At 40.5% G+C, this 23,002-nt stretch overlaps 1 protein-coding gene across 8 annotated transcripts in view; it reads right to left on the bottom strand.

Annotated features, from left to right (window-relative positions):
- The window catches only part of TRMT11 (tRNA methyltransferase 11 homolog), a 102,332-nt gene that overhangs the window by 27,954 nt on the left and 51,376 nt on the right, over nucleotides 1-23,002 (bottom strand). For 6 of the 8 annotated variants that reach the window (XM_044924456.2, XM_044924459.2, XM_044924453.2 and 3 more), the window contains one exon: nucleotides 10,838-11,389. The exons of 1 other annotated variant lie outside the window; for it this stretch is intronic. In XM_044924456.2, the coding sequence (XP_044780391.2) occupies nucleotides 11,258-11,389 (132 nt within the window). In that variant the 3' untranslated portion in view covers nucleotides 10,838-11,257. Of the gene's footprint in view, nucleotides 1-4,254; nucleotides 6,398-10,837; nucleotides 11,390-23,002 lie in introns of those variants that run through there. One more of the 8 variants, XM_044924455.2, reaches the window with a different exon arrangement.

Below are 23,002 nucleotides of genomic sequence, written 5' to 3'. Positions count from 1 at the left end.
CTGATTGTCCCATGTGTGTGATGCAATGATGGCCTCACATTTAGACTGTCCTAGCTCCAGTGTTCTTGCCTTGAGAATCCCAGGGACGGGGGAGCCTGGTGGGCTGCTGTCTATGGGGTCGCACAGAGTCAGACACGACTGAAGCGATTTAGCAGCAGCAGCAGCAGCAGCTTGTTTGAAGGGGACTTCCCAGGTAGCGCTAGTGGTAAAGAACCCAGCTGCCAATGCAGTAGACATACGAGACATAGGTTCTACCCCCTTGGTTGGGAGGACCCCCTGGAGAAAGGTATGGAACCCAGTCCAGTATTCTTACCTGAAGAATTCCATGGACAGAGGAACGTGGCAGGCTATGGTCCATAGGGTTGCAAAGAGTTGGGCATGTGCAAAGAAGCGACTTAGCATACACACCCATATCCCCAGCCTACCTCTCCACCATTCTCAACCTCACTAGTCTCTCAGCAAAAGAGCAGTATATTAAAAGTGGCATAATCTATGTTTTGTCTGATATTTTTGCTTGTTTTTTTAAGTACCTGACTTTGAAACTCAGAATATTATTTTTAATAGTTTAACAAAAATCACCTTAACCAAAGACTATGTATATAGCTTCTCAGCCTGAGAAATACACTTTTTATCATCTTTTTGTCCAAGGTGGTTGGTATACATTGGGTATGCAGTAAATGCTGAAGGAGAAGCAAGAAGGGAATGATGGAGGGGGCTGGAGAGGAAAGAAGGATGATAAACAAGGGCTCTGAGGATTTCATCCTGCCTTCCTTCTCATCCTCATTATTTATGGGCTTTTAAAAAGTCATCAGAATATGATGATTCAAAAAAAAAAAAAAAACCCACAAAACTGGATGTTCTTGGTAGCCTACTTCAAGAAGTGCTCAGGGTTCTTAGATGTAAGAACAATGAACCCCAAGGCAAGTCTCTGAAACAAGCAACAGTATTTGAATCACAAATCATTTTTTATTTGTGACAGCTTTTTTGAGGTTGATCAGTAAAATATCCTTTTGAAATCTATTTGCTAGGATTTCAAAATAATGACACTTCAACAGTTCATTTGTCTTGGAGTAGAGATGCAGCTCCTGGAGACAAGGTTTGTGTTTGTCCTTGGAAATAAAGGACAAACATGAGCTGGCAACTCAGTCTTTATTTTCATCAGCTTGCTCTTCTGCAAGCTTACACCGTCAGCACTGTGTGAAGAGTGAAACCAATAAAAAATCATCTCCCTCAACGCAGGAGGCCAACTCAAGACTGTTTCTTGGCTCAGGAGCAAGTATCTGTCAGTCAAGGTCAGGGAGGTTTCTGCTGCATTCAGCCAAAAAATCTCTCACACAGAGTAACTGGGAGCCTGAGAAGGGAGCCTAAATGGAAGAAACTGAGGCTCCCAGATGATAACGCTTTGCTTCAGTGAGGCTCGCCCTACTCAGAGGTCATTAACTGAGATCCAGAACCAAGAAAAGAACAGACCCTAGTGCAGTGGCAAAGTCACAAAACTCCATCACATGGGACGTTTGTCAAGGAAGTCAAGAATCCCAGCCACAGGGAGCCATTTTGCAAGAAGCTACAACTTCCTAAAGAGCCTTGACAATGGCATAAGGGAACAATCTTCATGGGGAGGGAGCTTCTCTCAGTTCAAGCCTCAAGCCTAGACTTTGTAGCAAGGGTTGGAAGTCCTTCATGATCTGGCCCTAGTTTCCTCTCCAGCTTCATTTCTTCTAGTCATCCAACACTTATAGTTGAGCTCCAAGTATCCAAGCTACTTGAACTGCTATCCAAGTGTGCTTTTCCAGATGCCTGGAATCCCCCACTCGCCCCCACCTGACGTCAGCTGGCAAGTTCCACAGCTTCTTCTTCAGGAGTCTGCTTAGATGTCAGTTCAGTTCAGTTCAGTCACTCAGTCGTGTCCGACTCTTTGTGACTCCATGAATTGTAGCACGCCAGGCTTCCCTGTCCACCACCAACTCCCAGAGTTCACTCAAACTCACGCCCATCGAGTCAGTGATGCCATTCAGCCATCTCATCCTCTGTCGTCCCCTTCTCCTCCTGCCCCCAATCCCTCCCAGCATCAGAGTCTTTTCCAATGAGTCAACTCTTCTCAAGAGGTGGCCAAAGTACTGGAGTTTCAGCTTTAGCATCATTCCTTCCAAAGAACACCCAGGACTGATCTCCTTTAGAATGGACTGGTTGGATCTCCTTGCAGTCCAAGGGACTCTCAAGTCTTCTCCAACACCAAAGTTCAAAAGCATCAATTCTTCTGTGCTCAGCTTTCTTCACTATCCAACTCTCACATCCATACATGACTACTGGAAAAACCATAGCCTTGACTAGACGGACCTTTGTTATCAAACAACAAAGATGTCAACTTTGTTGACAAACAACTTAGATGTCAGCCTCTCTCAAAAGTCCTCCTGGACCCAATCCTCTCCCACTGTTTGTGTTTGAAAATGTAGATTTCCTAAGTATTCAGGTTTGCTGAGACCAACAGGTCAGAATACCATTGCCAATGAAAAGAGAGTGTTCTTCAAAGATCCCCAAAGAGGGCAAGCCTTGCCAAGCTGGTGCACACAGATTTGTCAGGAGGCAAGGGGGGAGGTAGGGGAAAAATGTGGGTAAGAGCCTTTATAAATAAAGGTTTTTATTTATTTATTTATAAATAAATACAGGTTTCCTTTATGGGGGTTCCCATAGGAACAAACGGAGAAGCAGGGTGAGGAGGCTTGGGAATGGCAAGTCTGAAGTTTCCGTGGGCTCTGGGGTGTAGGGTCTGTCCCTATTGTCTGTGCCTGGCCTTTGAGTGATTATGGTGTGGGAACAGGAGCCCAGAGTATGAGAGCCTGAAAGAGGAGGTAGGGGTTTATAGGCTCTGAGCTCTGTGTACATATGAGAGGCGAGTCCTTTACTACCTCTCAGAATTGTCTGGCCCTGGAAGGAGCAGACTCTCCAAGGTGAGCAAGACCTTGCATGTCATGTCAAAGGATCAGAAACAAATGATTAAGACTATATACTGTTCAAAGTGGTTAACTGCTCCTCTTATACTCCCATGGACTTACCCTCTGGAAACCTGATTACTTAGCTCTTTATTTGCTACCACTTTTGGCCCCCTGGACTTGAAGCTCATTGAGGACGGGGGCTGTATCTTTTGCAATGCCAAGAATGATAACAAAGTATACAGAGATCAACTTGATTGGCTTTGAGGTCTAACCCTTGTTCGGGTGTACTAGGTGACCAGTGCAGGATCGAGTCTCACGGAGGGTTGATGACCCGCTGCAGGATCAGGTCTCATGGACCATTCAACAGCTCATGGAAACATGTCATGTCTTCCACAGCACTGTGTTGCCCTTTTTTCCTTAGGAACCCAGTTAGCATCATGCAAGACCTCTCTTTGGGTTCAGAAAGCCAAACTGAAGGCAAAAACAAAGTTCCGTTGTTTCCAGATTCTTGATCTGTTTTTCCAAAACTAAGAAAACAAGCTAACAAAGGCAAAAATTAAAAATAAAATTTTACTCATCTATTTTGCTTCAAAAGATAAGACTGTTTGTAGAATTAAATGTCAAGGGATCTTATGACATTTCTTGGCAGAATTTCTGTGTGAAGCTTTCAAATCAGTCAGTTTAATCCAAATTAGTAGGAGCTTCAGAAAAGGCTTTTGGCCCATCCTTAACTGGGAAGAGGTTTTGTCATGGACTCTGCCAAAAGCATAAGTATATATAAAAAAGAGATGGAGGGAAATTGGGATTTTGGCCCAATATTTTTTAATAATGGGCAAACAAAACCCTCAACTTAATTAAAAATTTCCCCACATTCTGGCCTACCCTGTGTGATTTTTATGTTGCTACCCAAAAGCTATTAAGAGTTACTTAAAAAAGAGAAAGGGGAAGTATGTTTAAAGGATAAGGAGAAGAGAAAAAAACTCAAGGTTTCCTTTCCTTTTTCTACATCCAGAGTCCAAATCATGGTGGCCTGTTTCTTTAGCAGGTTTGTCTTTGAGGCAACTAACAGCTTGTCAGTTTTTAAAGTTCTATGATGAGGCTCATGAACATATACAATAAATGGGGTGCATGCATTCATCCAGTTTGGACAGGGGCTCATCACCCCAAAGCTAGGGGTATTGCTCTCTGCAGCTTCTAACAGTGCGATGCAGCAGTTTCATCTCACTAGATGAGTTTCATCTTACTATATCTCACTGTATTTGTAACTAAAATTAAATTTCTCATAATAATTTTGGAATTACCTCATTCAGTCTGACAGGTGTTGGGTCATGCCAATTCTCTTTACTAAATATACACATCATGCAAGGGGGCAATGCAACAGAATGAACCGGTATGGGGTATCTTCACTCAGTGGCTCTTTGTCTCAGGCAAGGATCTTCTGCTCCTCAAATTTGCAACCACTATCCAGATTTGCTCTTGAATACTCAACAGTCTGTTGTGCAGTTTTCTGTGCCTGTTCCATAGGCTTCTCACATTCAGGATGTCTGTCTGTCCAAACCTAAACACACGGTCTCTTCTATTTTCTATTCCATTGTGCCATCCACCCAGTCGCCCAACTGGAACTCTGGACATCATCCATTACTCATCTCTGTGTGCAGTCAATCAGCAGGACCTGCTCATTTCATCTTCTAAATATTCTCCATTCAATCTTTACTGTCACTGCTCTCTAGTTGAGATCCGCACATCTCTAAGCTGGATGGATGACTGCAGCAACCCTCTGACTAGCATTCCAGCTTCTAATCTATCTCCCTTCATTCCAAACCACTACTGGAGTGATGGTGATAGACCAAGCCTGACAATATCACCCACGAAAATCCCAAGGTAGCTTGCCTTCCGCCCCCAGGAGGCAAGGTAGAAAGCCCTCCTGCCATAATTTCTAGCCTTGTTCTGTTGCTCCCTTCAGTGATTCCAAACCACATGCAGTTCCCCTACACACCTTCGTCTTTTTATGCCTTTTATCAACCAATCAGCAGCAAGCAAGCCTTTGAACACGTATAACAGGAAAAGCAGGGAGCTTCGCTGGTGGTTTAATGGTTAAGAATCCACCTTGCAATGCGAGGGATACCGGTTTGATCCCTGGTCCAGAAAGATCCCACATTCTGTGGAGCAACTAAGCCTGTTCTCTGCAACATGAGAAGCCACCACAAAGAGAAGCCCGTGTACCACAAGGAAGAGTAGCCCCACTCTCTGCAACTAGAGAAAGCCTGTATGCAGCAACTATGATCCACCACAGCCAACAAATAAAATTAGTCCTTAAAATAAAAAAAGGAAAAGTAGAGTAGCACATGTAACTGGTACATGGCAAAACAGTTATCATTAAAATAAAACAAAAAAGAATGTTTTTACATATTTTGGGCTCTAGAGGAAAATATAAAGAGAAGAAAATTAAAGATAATAAATCAGCTGAAATATTGATTTTCCAGCTTCAACATCAATAATAAAGCATACCAGGTAGAGGGCTCCTTTTGGACCAGATTGTCACAGCTCCCTCTCTGGGTCTAGTTCTGGAAACCTTCCCAGTCTGAGGCTCAAGCTGTTAATCAACAATTGTCTCTGAGCTAAAACCCAACAATTAAAAGACTTAGGTGTCTGACAAAGGACAAAACACTGTACTGTTCAGAGCTAACTCTAGATCAATGTATTACTAAGCCTTTCTGAGAAGGGTTGGTAAATGACTGCCAGAGAAAACATAGAACAATGCAGAGAAAATTTCCAAAGCTCAAAAATTCCAGATGCCTGTGGATGGTAGGGAGCATGGAAAGTCTATCAAATACCTTGACTATCAGCCCATGGTTGAGCAGCTTTTGCAATAAAAGGTATAATACCATTGTCATACCAATGGTTCAGAAAGCCAAACATGTCACACCACTTAGTTTCAAGGGCCAAAGTGATGTGGCTGGAGTCAACTGATCAGACTGGAACAGCAACGCTGTAGCCGAAGAAAGCGCCAACAGCAGTGACACGCAAGCAACAGCTCTGAGAGTGGGGGCCAAGATCCGAAGTAATCAATCTGCCAGGCGCAGGCTGGACAACACTCCATGCAACGTGGCCTCCTTCACCGCAAGGCAATCAGGTCTACTTTTCGGCAGGAGTCATAAGTCTGGCACCGAACAGTAGCTTTGCGTCAGAAACACAGCCCTTTACTTCGTGTCCTGTCTACATACTGGCAGGTGTGCGGTCACATATGGGACAACGATGGATCCAGGCCACAACGATGGCAATCTGGGTGGTGTCGGCCCAGCCAACAGCTTTCTTCTAGCTGGCTTCATCAGAGAATGACCCAGACAGCTCTGTCAGCAGCAAGTCTGTTTCTGCTGTTGGTATCCCCCAAGGAAGGGTATCTTTAGTCAACCAATCTGTAGTTTTCCAAGTGATGGACCAAACCATAGGTCATCAGCAATAGCCTAAAAGTCAGTAAAAATATAACAAGTCTCAGCAAAGAGGGTACTGGCTGGAGCTATGAGAACAGCTTTGAGATTTGCCCATGGACCAGGTCAACCGCACCCATTTTCGGGTCCGAGTGCCTGGTGCCAAAATGGAGTGGCCACAGCAGCCCATTGAGCACTACTGGGTTTCAGTTTGGCCAATACTTCAGTGAAAGAGGCAAAAGGCACTTAGAGGAATCTCCTAACTATAACGTAAAAGTATTTTTAACCCACCGTAAATGTAACCTTTAAGAATCAAGGAGACCATTGAGCCACTCCCTTTGTTTCAGGCAATGTGGAATAGGGGACAAAATTTTCCTCAAACGGATAGCTGCCACCTTTTCATCTAAATCTAAGATGTAAGCAGGGCTATGCCGGCTGCATTCTTGAGTATAGCAACTCCATCTGACAAACAAGGTTTGCTGGACCCTTCTCATCGTGGTGAATCTGTTTGATTCACTCCACATTGGCAGTAGCAGGTTGGTTGGCTCAGGTGTTCAGTTTTGACAAGAGCCCAGTCGTTTGCTGTTTTTTAGAAGGGGGAGCAGGCAGGGGGAGACACTATATCTCTGTCTTTCAAGGGTGCTCACACATCTACCAAAAGAGTCTAGAATGTAGGCAGTCATTGCTTCCTTAGTAAGATATATAGAAATGCAAGACATCTATGAAGAATTGTCTCCCAACAGGTAAAAACTGTAGAAAAATGCAAAAAAAAAAAAAAAAAATTAGTTTGCTGTTTGTGCTGGAAGCACTCAGACTTGTGAGATACTCCAGTCCATGATTTATAAACAAACCAATATCAAAGTAGACTTCACTTACTCTATGGATATAATCCTTCTAAGAAAAAAAGATTCTTACAAGTGTTTAAAGAGGTTTTACAGATTTTTAAAGGTTCACCAATACCAGCTCTGACCATCCTGATTCACTTCACAAATGTACAACATATTAGATACAATACTTAGGCAGACCATCGAAGCCCAACCCAAGTACCATTTCACTTCCAATTTTAATTTTCTCCTCAGCCATTTTTTAAATTTGACTAACTTCACACATAAGCCCAGCTAATCTCCACGGCTGGATGTTAGACAAAATAGAGTTCTTCTGATAAGCCCTCAGGAGAGAGATGGGAAGGCTTGATTAAAGGAGAGATTTTAAAGTCACAGAGGTCAAAGCAGATTCCTTTTTGGGTGATTCAATTTGGCATCACTGTGATATAATTATCTTAGTAAGAACATTCAAATGCTATAACAAAAATATACTAAGAACATCCTAATATCCCAAGAAATAGGGCTAGCAGTTACATAAAGTGAAGTGGGCTTATCTTAACATTCATCTCTTAAGCCTATTTTGTTCTGTGACCCAGGCTTCTTAGGAGACTGCCATGAGAATTTAGCCTCCATCTCCCTAAAAGCCTGTCTACAATGGCTTATGAAGGAAGGGCTAAGAGCCAAATTCCAGGTTGGCCTTGGTTATGCCTAAATGTCAACTTGCTTATCCCACCTAGTGAAACATATGAACATCCTGAGGCCGACCTCTATTGAGGGAAGAGGGTCAGGTTCCCTAGTGAGCTTTGCTAGGAATGTGCTGTCTCTATGATTCTATGGCTAGACAGAGTCACAGATATGTTTATCATTCCATTACAATTCTTTACACTCTAGACCTTATGCTCTCAAACCACTCTTTTACAGACACTCTCAAGGTTTTAGTAAAGTACAAACATCATCAGTCTAGTATTATTGTGTCCATGTGTATGTTCTGGATTAAAGCACTTTTTTTTTGGTTTGGATTACAAACCACATTACTTGATAAATATCTGAGAAAAATGGGAGTGAGTGAGTTGGAAATAAAAGTAGATTTTGCTTATTCTATGAGTACAATTCTTCTAAGAAAAAAAGATCCTTACAAGTCTTTAGTTTTCTAAATAACTTTATGATGGAGAAAAACCATGCTCTTGTAAACTGTCAAAGTTCTTATTCTGGTATAATTTACTCCCTTTGGTCAAACAGAAAAATCAACAATAAGATAATCAATGTTCTTAGCCACAATTACCTCCCATTTCTATCCCTATGCTCCATATTAATTAATTAATTTATGCCCTGCTTTATCTACAATGGATTTTCCCCCCCTATTAGAACTATTAACATCAGCTTAGTTCCACAGTGCTTTTACAAGGGAGATTAGAATGCGGTAGAAAGATCATTTTCCCCCAAACATGTCACCTTCACTCTTTAAAACATAAACATTATGCCTTATTACATATCTTCTGAGATTAGCAATACCTGATAATACTTCCAGCATGGGTTATTTCTTTTTATCCAAAATGACTACACCTTTGATTCAAAGAGTCAGATTTGCTTATACTGGCATCTAGATAACCACCTTAACATCTAATTTCCTGATGTTAAAAAAAGTCATCCCTGATTATAAGAGTATAATAAAACATATTACCTAAACAGTTGTTTCTGTCCCAAACTTTTGAAGCACATCTTTCACTTGATAATGTAAACACCTTCACTATAATTCGTCCATTAACTCATACTCTACCTTTCCCTACCAAACTTGAAATTTCTTTAGTTGTAATCATCATTCTCCTTAAATGTATAGGCAATATCAAATTTTAAGTGAAATTTCACCATAAGGAAATAGTTGTAACACTGACTTACCTTCCAGAGTTTAAACAGTTTGAAAATACTTTATTGCTCAATCTCTGTATTTAAAGAATTAGTCATAAGGACGTTAGCGGTGAACAGGCCTAAACCCGGGCTACCCTGGGCAGGAAGCGGCTAGAAATTTATAGGAGATTTGAAACTTTTAATCTGCTGGTCACTTTGTCTAAATACCCCAAAGACCACCTACTCCACTATTCCCTCCCAGCTATCACAGAAAAAAAGAAAAAAAAAAAAAAGATGTACCAGAATGGATGGGAAGGAGGTTACTTATGATGAAACACCACCAAGGTAGCCATCTGGCTTTTATAGATGTTTTAATATATGCCAGAAGCGAAATTATAGAGTCTGTCATATCATGAACATTAACTAGGCCAGCCCACAGACCACCTAAGGTTCACTCACAGATTATACTGTAAATTCATACCTCAGGACTGCCTAATATACAGGCATTATGCTAGGTGATATTCTTGCTAGTAAAGTGTGTGAGGAATATACATAAAACTCAAGCAATCCTGGAAATGATCTTCTCCAACTTATGCAGGAAGTAGTAAGATCCTGATGCCAGAAAATAAAGTTGTTCTTTCTAGAATAAGAGGACATGTGATCTCTAAAATCGAAATTGGTTGACAGTGATTAGTTTCTTTTTCACTTTTGGGTACCGACCTTAAAACAAGTGAAAACAATCTCACAACGATGAAGAATTAAAGAGTAGAAGACCTCCACTAGAGGTAATACGAAATCATTTGAATTTTTTTTTTTTAATGTAGGGTCATTTTTTTAGAACAAGTGATTAAAATTAACATTGCAACTTTTCCAGATCTAATTTGGACTAATTTTTGTGAAAACCAAAAAACGAGACAAGGCTAAAATTTCATATTCCAAATTTAGTCAGCTACAAACTTTCAAACTCACTCCCCATACCACCTCAAAAAATTTTAAATAAGACGGTTTACAACAGAAATACTGAAAATAAATCATTCTTGAATACTTTTAGATGTTCCCCAGTGTACCACAAATCACATCCAAAAACCCAAACAAAATAATCACTGAACTGTTTGAGATCTGCTGAAATTCAGAGCTGCAGAACAAGAAAAAGAGGGAGAATGTAGCAGACGGCCTGCTCCCTTTCTGCTTGGGCAGCACCGGTCTTCTGGAGGTCTTAAGCTATGCACATTCAAATTGTGAGTCCATAAAAGCCAGCAGTAACACTAAAATAATAATAACAGCATAAATAAAAATAGGCTCTGGTTAGAGAGAGAGGATTCATTTACTGCCGCCCTGCTGAGGTACTTTGGCCACTGAAAACAGGAAAGCTATTAGCATCCTGAATTAATGGGTATAGTGGTTTCCAAACAAGATATTTTCATGATGGACACAATGTGGACTCAGCAAAGTTTCTCCTTCAAGAAAAATATAGCTTCTATTTCAAAGAGCTCTGATTAGACTTAATACCATTAGGGAACCATCAAGGATTTGTGTTGTTGTTACTGCTTTAACTATCAGTTACTTTCTAAACCAAAAATTGTGGGTAGTTAACTTGACCGACAGTCAAGGTTTAGGAATGCAGGAGCAAATCCAAGGTACAGACGAACTTCAGATGTGAACAGGCCTCAAGGAGTTTGGAATCTTTTTAGGTTGTCAGGTCCTAGCCTTTCTCATTATCACCATGATCATTGTTACTACTTATTCGTCTGGGATTTATAAATAAAAGTTCATTTCCATCATCACACCCCCTCTGTATACTACATGATTTTAGAAGTCCTCAGTGAGCTTTATTAGTGACAACGACAATGTAAAACAATTACAATCAAAAACAAAATAAGTCTACCTAATGATAAATTCTCAACCACTATCAATTGCCTATAACATATCCAGCAGATTATGTTTAAAAAGTCAATACGATTAGTTCCCTTTATAAATTAATTACCAAAAATAGAACTGTTTTCAATTTCCATAATACTTGAAAGTACAACTATAAAGTTCAAAAGACACATACAAAATAGTCTATAAAACAAAGCTAGCGTTAAAAGAATTGTACTTTGTAGAATTTATTTTATTATATAAAGCTATTTAAAACAGTACATTTTCTGTATTATACATCAAAATTCACATCCAGATGTCTTTTCTATCAAATCCTTATTCTTTCTCCTTTGTCAAAAATCTTAAATTTTCATTCCTGGCTAGATTTTTCTTCCTTGGCAATTCTTTTTGTTACGCCACTGAAATATTTCTCACGGAAGGAATTATGACCTTGGTACAGCAGAAAGTGATCGCTCAGCAGATGTGAATACTGGTCCCGGTTCTGGTTGGTTGGACAATACAGAAATAAAAATGTTTGAGTTACTTCTTTTGTTAGCCTACAAGCAAAGCAGTTACTTTAAGCAAAATCTCACTCTCTGGTACACAGTTGTTTTTCCTTTATCACATCTGAATTGGAAATATACCACCATCTTGTATCTGGGTCATGCTTGTGTATCCAAAGTACTTTCACCTACTTCACCTCACCTGATCCACCCAACGGTCCTCTGCACAAAGAGGGCACATACTCTTATGGGGTGAGAGGGAAAGCAGGGAGAACCATCATCCGCAGCTTTAGTCTGGACAGCCACCAGCATCTTCCGATTCCTCGCTCAGCACAAACAGAAGCCTTCTTTGACTATAAGAATTATTGAGCGAAGAAGCTTCTATTCCAACAAATTACTACATCTGCATGATATCATACAGGTCAGTAAAACTGGGGATACGTCCACGTTTGGTTAATGACGTCAACTACTCCTGGCAACTTTAACCTCAGTAGATGAGATACAGGCTAAACAAGTGGTCTTCACACTCTGAGACTTCAAAGACAGGTGAGGACTAGTGGTCAGACAGATCTTTAGGAAACTAGAAATATGAAACTGGGATAGACTGTCATGTTTCAGATTAGAAAACCAAGGGATAATAAGACTGACAGAAAACACTGAAACATCAGCTTCTTGGTCAATTTCACTAGTCACCTCAAAATGTGAAAAAAATCGAATTAGAAATAAAACCTCATATCCCACCTCCTTCTTCAAGTTCATATTCTACTGCACAAGGATTAATGTGATTTGGAGAACAGGCATGGAGACACAATTAGAAAATATGAAGCCTAATTTATTACTCTGGTTTCAGTATAAAACAATATCTACAAATATATCTGGAATATAACAATCCTCAAAATATTCTTGTATTTTTCCTCATTCCTGTATGAGATGAATATCTTCATTCTTTCCCTCATATCTAATATTAATAATAGCCCAGGTTTATCCAAAATAAAGTTATTTTGGCTGATTCATTTATTCGAAACTATTTTGCCCCAGAATGCTTTTTTAAAAATCACACACAAAAGAAACAAATTATTAAACATGCCGAGATTTCCTGATTCATTTTATTAAAAAAAAAAAGTGGCTACTTAAATTCTATGGCACTAAGAATACTATACTTCCAAATTCTTGCAAGAACATGAAAACATGATGGTTATTACTAACTTCAGGCTATATAAACGTCAAAAGATTAAAAATAAATTTTACCTATCTACAGGTAAAAAAATTAAAGAATACCAAATGAAAGATAGTATTTATGCAGTATTTATTATGGGCCAAAAAGACAACCCACTCCAGTATTCTTGCCTGGGAAATCCCATGGACAGAGGAGCCTGGTGGGCTACAGACCAAGGAGCAGCAAAGAGTCAGACACACATACACACACACACCATCCTCAATGCTTCGTAGAACTGGAATTGTTAGTTGCTTAGTCGCGTCCAACTCTTTGCGACCATGTGGACTATAGCCCCCGCAAGCTCCTCTGTCCACTGGATTCTTCAGGCAAAAATACTGGAGTGGGTTGCCATGCCCTCCTCCAGGGTATCTTCCCAACCCAGAGATGGAACCTGGGTTCCTTGCATTGCAGGCAGATTCTTTACCATTTGAGCCACCAGGGAAGCTCAAAGGCTTCATAAGCACTATCTAATATAAACCCATCAGCTCTAAGAGATAAGCACACTACTATCACATCTAGAGATGAATTATTTAAGAGTACAGGCCCAAGATAATACAGCTAGTAAGTGACACAGCTAGGATTTGAACACAGGTCTATCAGACCCAGGGATTACACTCTTTAAATGTAACATAATGAGGCTTTTTTTTTTGGGGGGGGTCCCCAAAAAGCTAACTTTTTCCTCAACTCAAGAAGCAGAAGTATCTCTGGGAACAAAGCATGTGATGAACAAAGGCCTCCCAGAAAGGAAGAGAACTGGATCAGAAATGCTATTAACTTAGTTCTAGTAACTAAAAGAATTACTTCAATGACACAAAATTTTCCTACTAGGAGACGTAAGGAGCCACAGATGCCCTAACCCTAGGAGGACAGTTGACTTGAAGGGAGGACTCAAGGTCCAAATCTCAGAACCAGACATGGGAGAGCAGCAGTACAGAACAACGGTCCAGCATTTAGCCTCTGCAAATGCCAATTCTAATCAAACGTCTGACTGAGGAGTCATAAGAAAGGACGGGACACGCCTTCATCTATTCCTCCAGGTATTCTGCATTCTGTCCATATATAAAATAAAATCATTAGGAAAGTTGTCTACTTGCTGAACTGCATGAGTTTAATCCTGGCAGAAATACCTTTGCTGCTACTGCTGCTAAGTCGCTTCAGTCGTGTCCGACTCTGTGCGACCCCATAGACAGCAGCCCACCAGGCTTCCCTGTCCCTGGGATTCTCCAGGCAAGAACACTGGAGTGGGTTGCCATTTCCTTCTCCAATGCATGAAAGTGAAAAGTGAAAGTGCAGTCACTCAGTCGTGTCCGACTCTTCACGACCCCATGGACTGCAGCCCACCAGGCTCCCCCATCCATGGGATTTTCCAGGCAACAGTACTGGAGAGGGGTGCCATTGCCTTCTCCAGAAATACCTTTACTTAGTTATAAATAGAGCTATGTCCAAAGTGACATCTCTCCTGCTATTACGTCTCACAGCTCTTTGCGTCATTCTCCATCCAGTCATCAAAATCAGAAAGTGATTTTGGGTCAAAGTGCTCTCTCTTTCTTTCTCACTTTAAGTCAGTCCTGTAATCTTAGGTCAGAGAAGGCAATGGCACCCCACTCCAGTACTCTTGCCTGGAAAATCCCATGGACAGAAGAGCCTGGTAGGCTGCAGTCCATGGGGTTGCTAGGAGTCGGACACGACTGAGCGACTTCACTTTCACTTTTCATTTTCATGCACTGGAGAAGGAACTGGCAACCCACTCCAGTGTTCTTGCCTAGAGAATCCCAGGGACGGGGAAGCCTGGTGGGCTGCTGTCTATGGGGTCGCACAGAGTCAGACACGACTGAAGTGACTTAGTGTGCTGCTGCTGCTGCTGCTAAGTCACTTCAGTCGTGTCCGACTCTGTGTGACCCCATAGATGGCAGCCAACCAGGCTCCCCTGTCCCTGGGATTCTCCAGGCAAGAACACTGGAGTGGGTTGCCATTTCCTTCTCCAATGCATGAAAGTGAAAAGTCAAAGTGAAGTCGCTCAGTTGTGTCCGACCCTTAGCGACCCCATGGACTGCAGCCTACCATGCTCCTCCGTCCATGGGACTTTCCAGGCAAGGGTACTGGAGTGGGGTGCCATTGCCTTCTCCGGTGACTTAGTGTAGTGTGTGTGTAATCTTAGGTTCTACATCCTAAATATTTCACATCCACCCCTCCTCCTCATTTATAACTCCAGTACTATAGTTTAAGCCTTCCTCATCTCTCCTTGCTTTTTTCCTGAACAGCCAGTTGCTCTGCCTTTGCGGCTCCCTCTCTAGTCTATTTTCTACAGTGGGATCAAATACAACTTACTAAAGTGCAAATCTACTACACCAGCATTCTGGTTGAATCCAAACGAGTCCAAACTCTCCCCAGTGCTGAGGCTTTTCCCTTAACGTTTGGGAGTGACATACAATTTCACGTCAGTTTGCTGAACGTCCTCTCATTTTCCCCTTCTGAACAAAAGGGATCAGAACACTATCAGGCAGTGAGATCCTTCAGTTCTGCCTTCTGTCCTTTCTTCTCCCTGTGACTCCTCTAAGCCACGCAAGATCACCTCTACACCAAAATGCACTGCAGACTAGTTTAGCGAATGTTCCAGGGCTGCAGGGGTATGACAGGACAGAAATGTGTGATGCAAGTGTGCAAGCTTAAAAGGCAGAGGTGTGGTAAGACAGCTGAAGACCAGGAAGGGCCAGGAACTGACTGGGGCTCAGTTGCTCCTGCGCCTAACCTACCTCAACTGCCAACTATGCAGCTCACGAGAGGAAGCAGGAGAGAAAGTCAGAGCACAATGGAAGACAGGTGTCCTCAGAAGACAAACTGAGAGCTTAACAAGATAGCTTGCCTTTGATTTCAAGGATATACACAGGACAAACTGATGATAAATAAAGACAAGACTATAAAGATCAGAGGCAGAGACTAGGAATGAACAGCAGAAGCCTGGAAAACTCAAAGTGATGATTATAACCTATACCAATGAATGATTACCAAGAAAACATGTACTAGCTATGGCATTCTTTATCTGACTAGTTTAGACCTCAAGATTTACTCAAAATACAGTAAAAGCAAACTAAGCCTCTTAATAGATCATTTGCTCAGTGCTACAGAGACCCAGTGACAGAGAAATACATGCTACTGGAAAAGTGGGGAAAGACTATTAATAGAAATGCAACCTCTTCGGGGGTGGGGGGGGGTGGTATGGTGGTGGTGAAGTGAAAGTCACTCAGTCATGTCCAACTCTTTGCGACCCCATGTAATAATAGTCCATGGAATTGTCCAGGCCAGAATACTGGGGTGGGTAGCCGTTCCCTTCTCCAGGGGATCTTCTCAACCCAGGGATTGAACCCAGGTCTCCCACATTGCAGGCGGATTCTTTACCAGCTGAGCCACCAGGGAAGCCTTGGGTGGAGAGGGGATCCTATTCATCTCCCAGGGAGTAGAGAAGAATTAATGTGAGTCTTACATTGGAATGCCTCCTTATGCAACAATTGATTGCCCCCCGATTGCAAAATCAGACATTCATAACAAAAATTCCTGGAGAACCCCAAAGCTCCAAATCCCTTGTTTAGCCAGGGATCTGGCAAGAGCTGTTCTATTACTAACAGCATAAATCTGCTTCAGGACAAGCCAGACACTCCAGGACTTTGACTACCATTTTCATCCAAGTGGAAAAGACATGGTTCACAAAATGTTTCAGTACGTTTATGGGTTCTGTACATTCTGTAATAGGTTCAGTACGTTTATGGTCCACATAGATATATGTAAATATCACACCTATGAACAGTACACTCTGGTCCTCATGAAAAATACCATTTGCAGCATTCAGAACTTATGTTACCTTGACGCTGAATAGAATAGCAAAGTCAATGTTTTTCTTCTTATTTCTCTCTCTCTTTCAACCTATCTTTAGTTCAGTTTACCAGGGATCACACTTGAGATGATGATATTCAACTCCACATATTTTTCATCACCTTTTGATAACTCTTCTCTATTCACATTCCCTGCCCATCTCAACCAAGAATATCTGCAGATTTTTTTTTTTCAACTCAGTATCTCAAAGGCCAAGAGTTTACTTAAAAGGGAGAAGAGGATCCTCAAGCAACACGACCCTTGAAGTCCCTCACTAACTCCAGCTTGCCCCGGTGTTTGATTTCTGGTTTCTCTGACACTTCCCAATCTGTCTATCGCTATCAGTCATGATATCGTCTATGTATCATAAAACCTGAGTTCTGCCAGTTTTTAGTATGCAAGATATACTGCATGGAAAATAAACATAAACAAAGAATTAGGAAATGCCAAGAAAAAAAACTATGGCAATGAAAGATTACAGACCACCTTTCCTAAATACGATGACTACTGGTTAAATTTTGGCACATGTCAGTACTTGAGGAAACAGGAATAAAATATTAAGATTGTTGATTATACTATCTACTGTTTATCATTTTTATAACCAGAAATCAAGAATTTCTGTAGGGAAATTCTGGCTACATAATGGGAATACACAGCTTTCAGATCTATCACTTAACTTTGTAAGACAAACAGCAATTATGACAAGAAACATACAAATTCTGATTTAAGAAAGCAACGGATATACATTTATAGCTATGTGTTTGACAGAAGTGAATTATTTAATTTTATGCATCTTTTCACAGCAGATTATTATCTAAATTTTCCACATACGGAGACTTCAAGAGTTTAAATAATCTGCCACAAGTCACATAGCTAGTAAGTAATGCCAGAATTGTAGACTAGATCAGGCTTTAAAGCGCATACTTTTTCTGTCACACATTTTTTTTAATAGACATTACATCAAAACAGTGGTTAAAGAGTTAACTTCCTGCATGGTAGATTAGTGGGTTGTTCAAAATGAAGTGTGACATTTTGAGGCTGTTTTTCACTGAACAGCAACATTATGGTAGTACATATTTCATCTCTAAACTTTTAGACAGAACCTCTTTAAGCACTGTCCCACCCAGCCAATTTCCGGTCCTATCACTACTACTAATTCTAAACATAAACTTCTCGAGGAATTTTAACACAATTGCCAAGGGAAAAAAAAAAAATCAAAGGAAGCTTTACAATTGGCCATGTACTTTTTAATGTGTACAGTGCCCCCTGCTGGCTGGAGCAGATCAATTCTTCTTATAGTATTTCCTGATGTGGGTAAAGCGCATTTGAAGCCCAGGTGACCACGATGCATCGGACAGTCAGGAGCACTCCACTTCCCTCTCTGTCTGAGTCCTGGTTGCTGTAAACATCTAGAGCCACAGAACATCAACAGGACAGCCGTTTTCCTTCAGAGAGCACTGGCATTTATTCACATCATTTCATTTTTAGAAGAATGATGTGGAAATATACCAATACGTATTTACCTTAGTGATTCTAAAGTGTTTTATCATTGTCATTTATGTCCAATCTAGAACTGCAAATTATTCTCTAGAAAAATAAAGAAAAAGTACATAAACCACGCCTTATTCAAGTTAACCTTTATTTTTACAACTAATTCTACATCAAAAGTTGTTTAGTTGCTCAGTTGTGTCCGACTCCTTGGCAACCCCATGGACTTCAGCCTGCCGGGCTCCTCTGTCCATGAGATCTCCCAGGCAAGAATACTGGAGTGGGTTGCCATTTCCTCCTCCAGGGGATCTTCCCTACCCAGAGATCGAATCTGCATCTTCTGCATTGGCAGGCAGATTCTTTACCACTGAGCCATCTGGGAAAAAAGTAGAGCATCAAAAAGAAAAAAAGAGACTTTAAAAGGGACGTACTTTGGCTACTTATAATTTAATAAATGTTAACTTAAAGGGGAACAAATCCTCATGAAAAAAAACAAACTATGTTTTATAGCAACATCTGAAGCTGCCACTTTAAATGGAACTAATGACACTCTGGATTAATCTGGGAGATACATATTTGCAAGAGTGTCCTCAAACTGAATGTCATAAAACTGCTCACTTTAAAGAAAATAAAGCTGAGAACTGCACTTACATAAAACTATCCTTCTAACTACTGTCTTCTCCCAGAGATCTGCCATTCTTTGTTATTTCCCCCTTAATTAGAAGGATGGTGTTCTGATTTCCACAGTATAGCGATCCACCTGTTTTTTTGTTTGCTTCTCATACGGAGAAAGCAATGGCACCCCACTCCAGTACTCCTGCCTGGAAAACCCCATGGGCGGAGGAGCCTGGTGGGCTTCAGTCCATGGGGTTGCAAAGAGTCGGACACGACTGAGCGACTTGACTTTCACTTTTCACTTTCATGCACTGGAGAAGGAAATGGCAACCCACTCCAGTGTTCTTGCCTGGAGAATCCCAGGGACGGGGGAGCCTGGTGGGCTGCTGTCTATGGGGTCGCACAGAGTCGGACACGACTGAAGCGACTTAGCAGCAGCAGCATAAGAAATAAGGCCTAGGTATCATAGGATTAAACTGTTTCTAAATCACTGACTTTTCAGGAGTGACATCAGGGTAATGACAAAATTCAGTGTATTACTCTTCCTTCAAATGGATGATTTAAATACTGTTGAATTTGACTGCTTTTATTCTAGAAGGGCCCCAAACAATCACCGAACAGTTACTATTTATTTCATAAATATTTACTGAGTAGTGAGCAAAACAGTCAAACTCCATTAATTCACAGAGTTACAGACATTAAACAATATACACCCTAACATATACTTACAAACTGTGATGAAATACTGGGAAGAAAAGGGTACCATAAAAATTTAAGGAGATACCTAGTCAGATGGGAGAGAAGAAAATGAATAAGAAAGGCTTCCCAAAGGAAGTGACATTTACCTGAGACCTAAAGGATGAATCAAATTTACTCATAAAAAGAGACAGGAAGAAAGCATTCTAGGAACACAATGAGGGAGGAAACACAATGTGAAAAGATTCAGACTAGAAAGAGCTAAGTACATTCTGGGGAGTGAAAGCGGGCCAGTGTGGCTCAGGCTTGAAGAATGAACGGAAAGGTGGCTCAAAATCAAATTGGAGAGACCGGCTAGAAGTAGTTCAGGCTGGACCTGAAGGTTATGTGAAGGATTCTGAATTTTGGTCTAAATTTCACAGCAAGTTATTGATGAATTTTAAACAGGGGAGTTTGATTATCTGCTTCCACTCTGAAAGATACTCTGGCTACTGTGCACGCTATGTGATGGGAGAAGCTGCAGAAGCAGGGAAACCAGCGGGAAGCCTCCTGCAGTAACCCAGGGGAGCAGCGCTGCACCCTGTCCTTTGGGACAGGGGGCAAGGGTAACAATACCTGCACCTACTCAGCCCAGATTTCTAAGTCAGCCTTCAACCTGTCTCCCTTCCCCAATCATTCAATCAGTCTTCAGGTCCTGCCACATCTACCTACCCGGAAACTCTCAATATCACTCTCTCCCCCACAATCTCTATATTCTTTCTTAGTTGATAGCCTCACTGTCTTCACAAGATCATGCCAGAAGCCTCCAGGCTGGTGTCACAGACATCTTTCCACAACAAAAACTTGCCTGCATATTAAAGTCTGGGTGACCTTCCTAAACAAGAACCTCTGTTACTCTCCTAACTCACATCCCTCAGGATTCGCCATCGCCAATAGGATAAACTTGAAACTCTTTGGTAGGTAAAGACCTTCAACACTACACTAGGCAGGCCTCTGGTTTTCCACTTTATCTCCAACCACTTCTCCCCAAATACTTTCAGTCACGCTTCAATGTCTAGAATTCCCTGAATGCACCCCTTTCGTGTCTCTGTAGCTTTGCTGAGAATGCTGGCCTCTTGACTCTAGCACCATCTCCTCGAGGAGGTGTCCACTGCTGTTCACAGAACAACTTGCACAGATCACTACAGAACCAAACTTTCTCTCACACCAAGTTCTCTAAGGATAAGGACTATGTTTCATTGGTCTGTTCTATCTCAGCAGATGACAGAAGTGGTTCTATAAACACATGCTGAGTGATGAAAGCCATGGCTTTCCCCTCAGGGAGCACGCAATCAAGTCAGAAAAAGAAAACACAACAAAAATATCTGAATGTAAAAATCAGTAAAAGACAGCTTTCTTTCTCATTTTGCACAGTACTTTTTCCATTCGCTCTCAACAAAAACTTACATCCTTTATAGCGAAAAAAGAGGAGTCAGGGGGTATGAATTTCCTCAACCTCCTTGCCTGCAGCCCACCCTCTACTACAAACTGGATCCCCTTGCTTAATTCTACAGTCTCCTCTCTCACACCACTCCCTACTCACATTCTAACTGAAGCCAAAATTCTCTCACAGCATCCCTTTTCTGCCAAAGAGTGACTTTTAAAGAATCCCCGAATAATATACCTAAGGATAATCATCAATTTATAATTAATTTACTGTTTAAAAACAAGAGCTTTCCCCTAGAAAGGTATCACTTTGGGGATGAAGTTGAAAACCATTTAGAAGAAAACCAAATGCCTTCTATTTTAATTATAGGTCAGGTTTAAGTTGTCCTTTTACTTAACTGACAATTCCTGATAATGAGATAATGATTTTTTCTACCTCACTAGTATTAACCTTAAGTCATTTATATTCTCAAAGTGGCAGCAGTTTATATAACACAGCAGTTTCACTGCAAACACTTGATACAAATGGCTTATGAAACTTATTCTTTGATAAGTGGAAACCAATGATGCTGTCATCATAATAAAAGCCAAACTGGTGATGCTCACCTAATTTTGTCACGACCAACTTCTGGATTCAGGCAACAGATTAAAGGTATAATATACATTCTTTAATAAGGTGAGAGGAAGAAGGCAAAGAGATGGAAGAGGAAAAGAGTCAATAGATTTTCCTTCTTATAATGAGCAGAGAGTGAAATGAAAAGTAAATGATAGTGCTGAATATAATGGACCTCAGTTCAGCTTCAGGGTAATTACCCATGTCCAGCTTTTGTTTAAAAATCCTTGCTCCCCTTATCAAAGCTTCCCACTGTTCTACATCTGGTACTGGACAGTAGCTATAGAAACCACTTGTGCTAAAGTTATACAACTATAAACAGCACTAGGCCATTTCCAAACCAAGGACAAGCAGGTCAAAAGTCTGGCATCCAATACTATTAAGGGAAACTTCTAGCATTACTCTTAATGGGAACAAGGTAAGGGTTGGAAATCTTCCTCCCTAAATTAGGTGTTCACATATAATTGATACTTGTAAAAAAAAAAATTACTCTGTAAGGCATTAAGTTACCTAAAATCTGGTAAAATATTTTAATGTATTAAAAAAATCTTTATAGCTAGAGTTCTGAAAATGAGTGACATTCAATGACTGAACTTTGACATCTGGCACTCAACACATAACTTCTAACTGTAAAAAAAACACCAAAAAAACCCATCATGGATATCTGTGCTATCATGATGATACAGAACTATGAGTATATTCTACATGCTCACCACTAAAACCTATAACTTCATAAAATTCAAAACTTAACCCCAAACATTAAAATACAGGCCAACGCACAGGATAAAAATGTAATGACAACTTATTAGTTACTCTATCTAATAGTTAATTACAGTTAAGAAGAATCTTACTTATTTTAAGCAGCAAAGGATGAGTCATAGACCAAAGCATGCACAGACATGCACATACAAACTCTGTTTTAATGTGGAAACACTTCATCTCCTAGGTGACTTTTTAAAACCATCACAACCCACTAAAAGGAAAATTAATAAAAATACATGTGCATTTATATATATAAAGATCAAAAACAAAGAATTATTTTGCTTAGCAATGAACTGGATAGCGATAATATTACAAAGGAAAGCAAGGAAATGATTACCGTAAGAGTCAGATTAGTGCTTATACCTGTGGGAGGAGGCGTTTATGACCAAAAAGGGCCACAAAAGTGAGGTGCTCCAATACTCCGTAATTTTGACCTTGGTGGTCACTACAGAAATGTTTACTTTATAATTATTCATTAAACTGTACCCTTAGGATTTGGGCAAAAAAATACATATTAAATTTCAGGGTTAGGTTCTTGGTGGGTCATACGGTGAGAAGACAAGTTTGTGTTTGAATTTGAAAAATACTAAAAAGACAGTTCTAAATTAAATAACCATATGATAAACAAAAATACAAAAAAAACAGAAAATGTGTCATTTGAGAATTATAATAAATTAAATAACCATATGATAAACAAAAATATAAAAAATAAAAAATGTGTCATTTGAGAATTATTAGAAAAAAAAACTCCAGAGGATTATGCTGACTCTGAACATACACTTCTCATTTCCCTAAACCATTCATGCCTTGGACTCCCAGATCACACTTTGTATTTTGCAAATGACCTCTACCTAAGATTCTGTAAGAGCAATACATTAAAGACTGTTTTACTGTCATGGTTTGAAAATATGAACATTAGAGCTGGAACAT

This window comes from Bubalus bubalis, chromosome 10 (genome assembly GCF_019923935.1).
Source record: "Bubalus bubalis isolate 160015118507 breed Murrah chromosome 10, NDDB_SH_1, whole genome shotgun sequence".
Lineage (NCBI taxonomy): Eukaryota > Metazoa > Chordata > Mammalia > Artiodactyla > Bovidae > Bubalus > Bubalus bubalis.
This window is presented reverse-complemented; position numbering and strand designations above follow the sequence as displayed.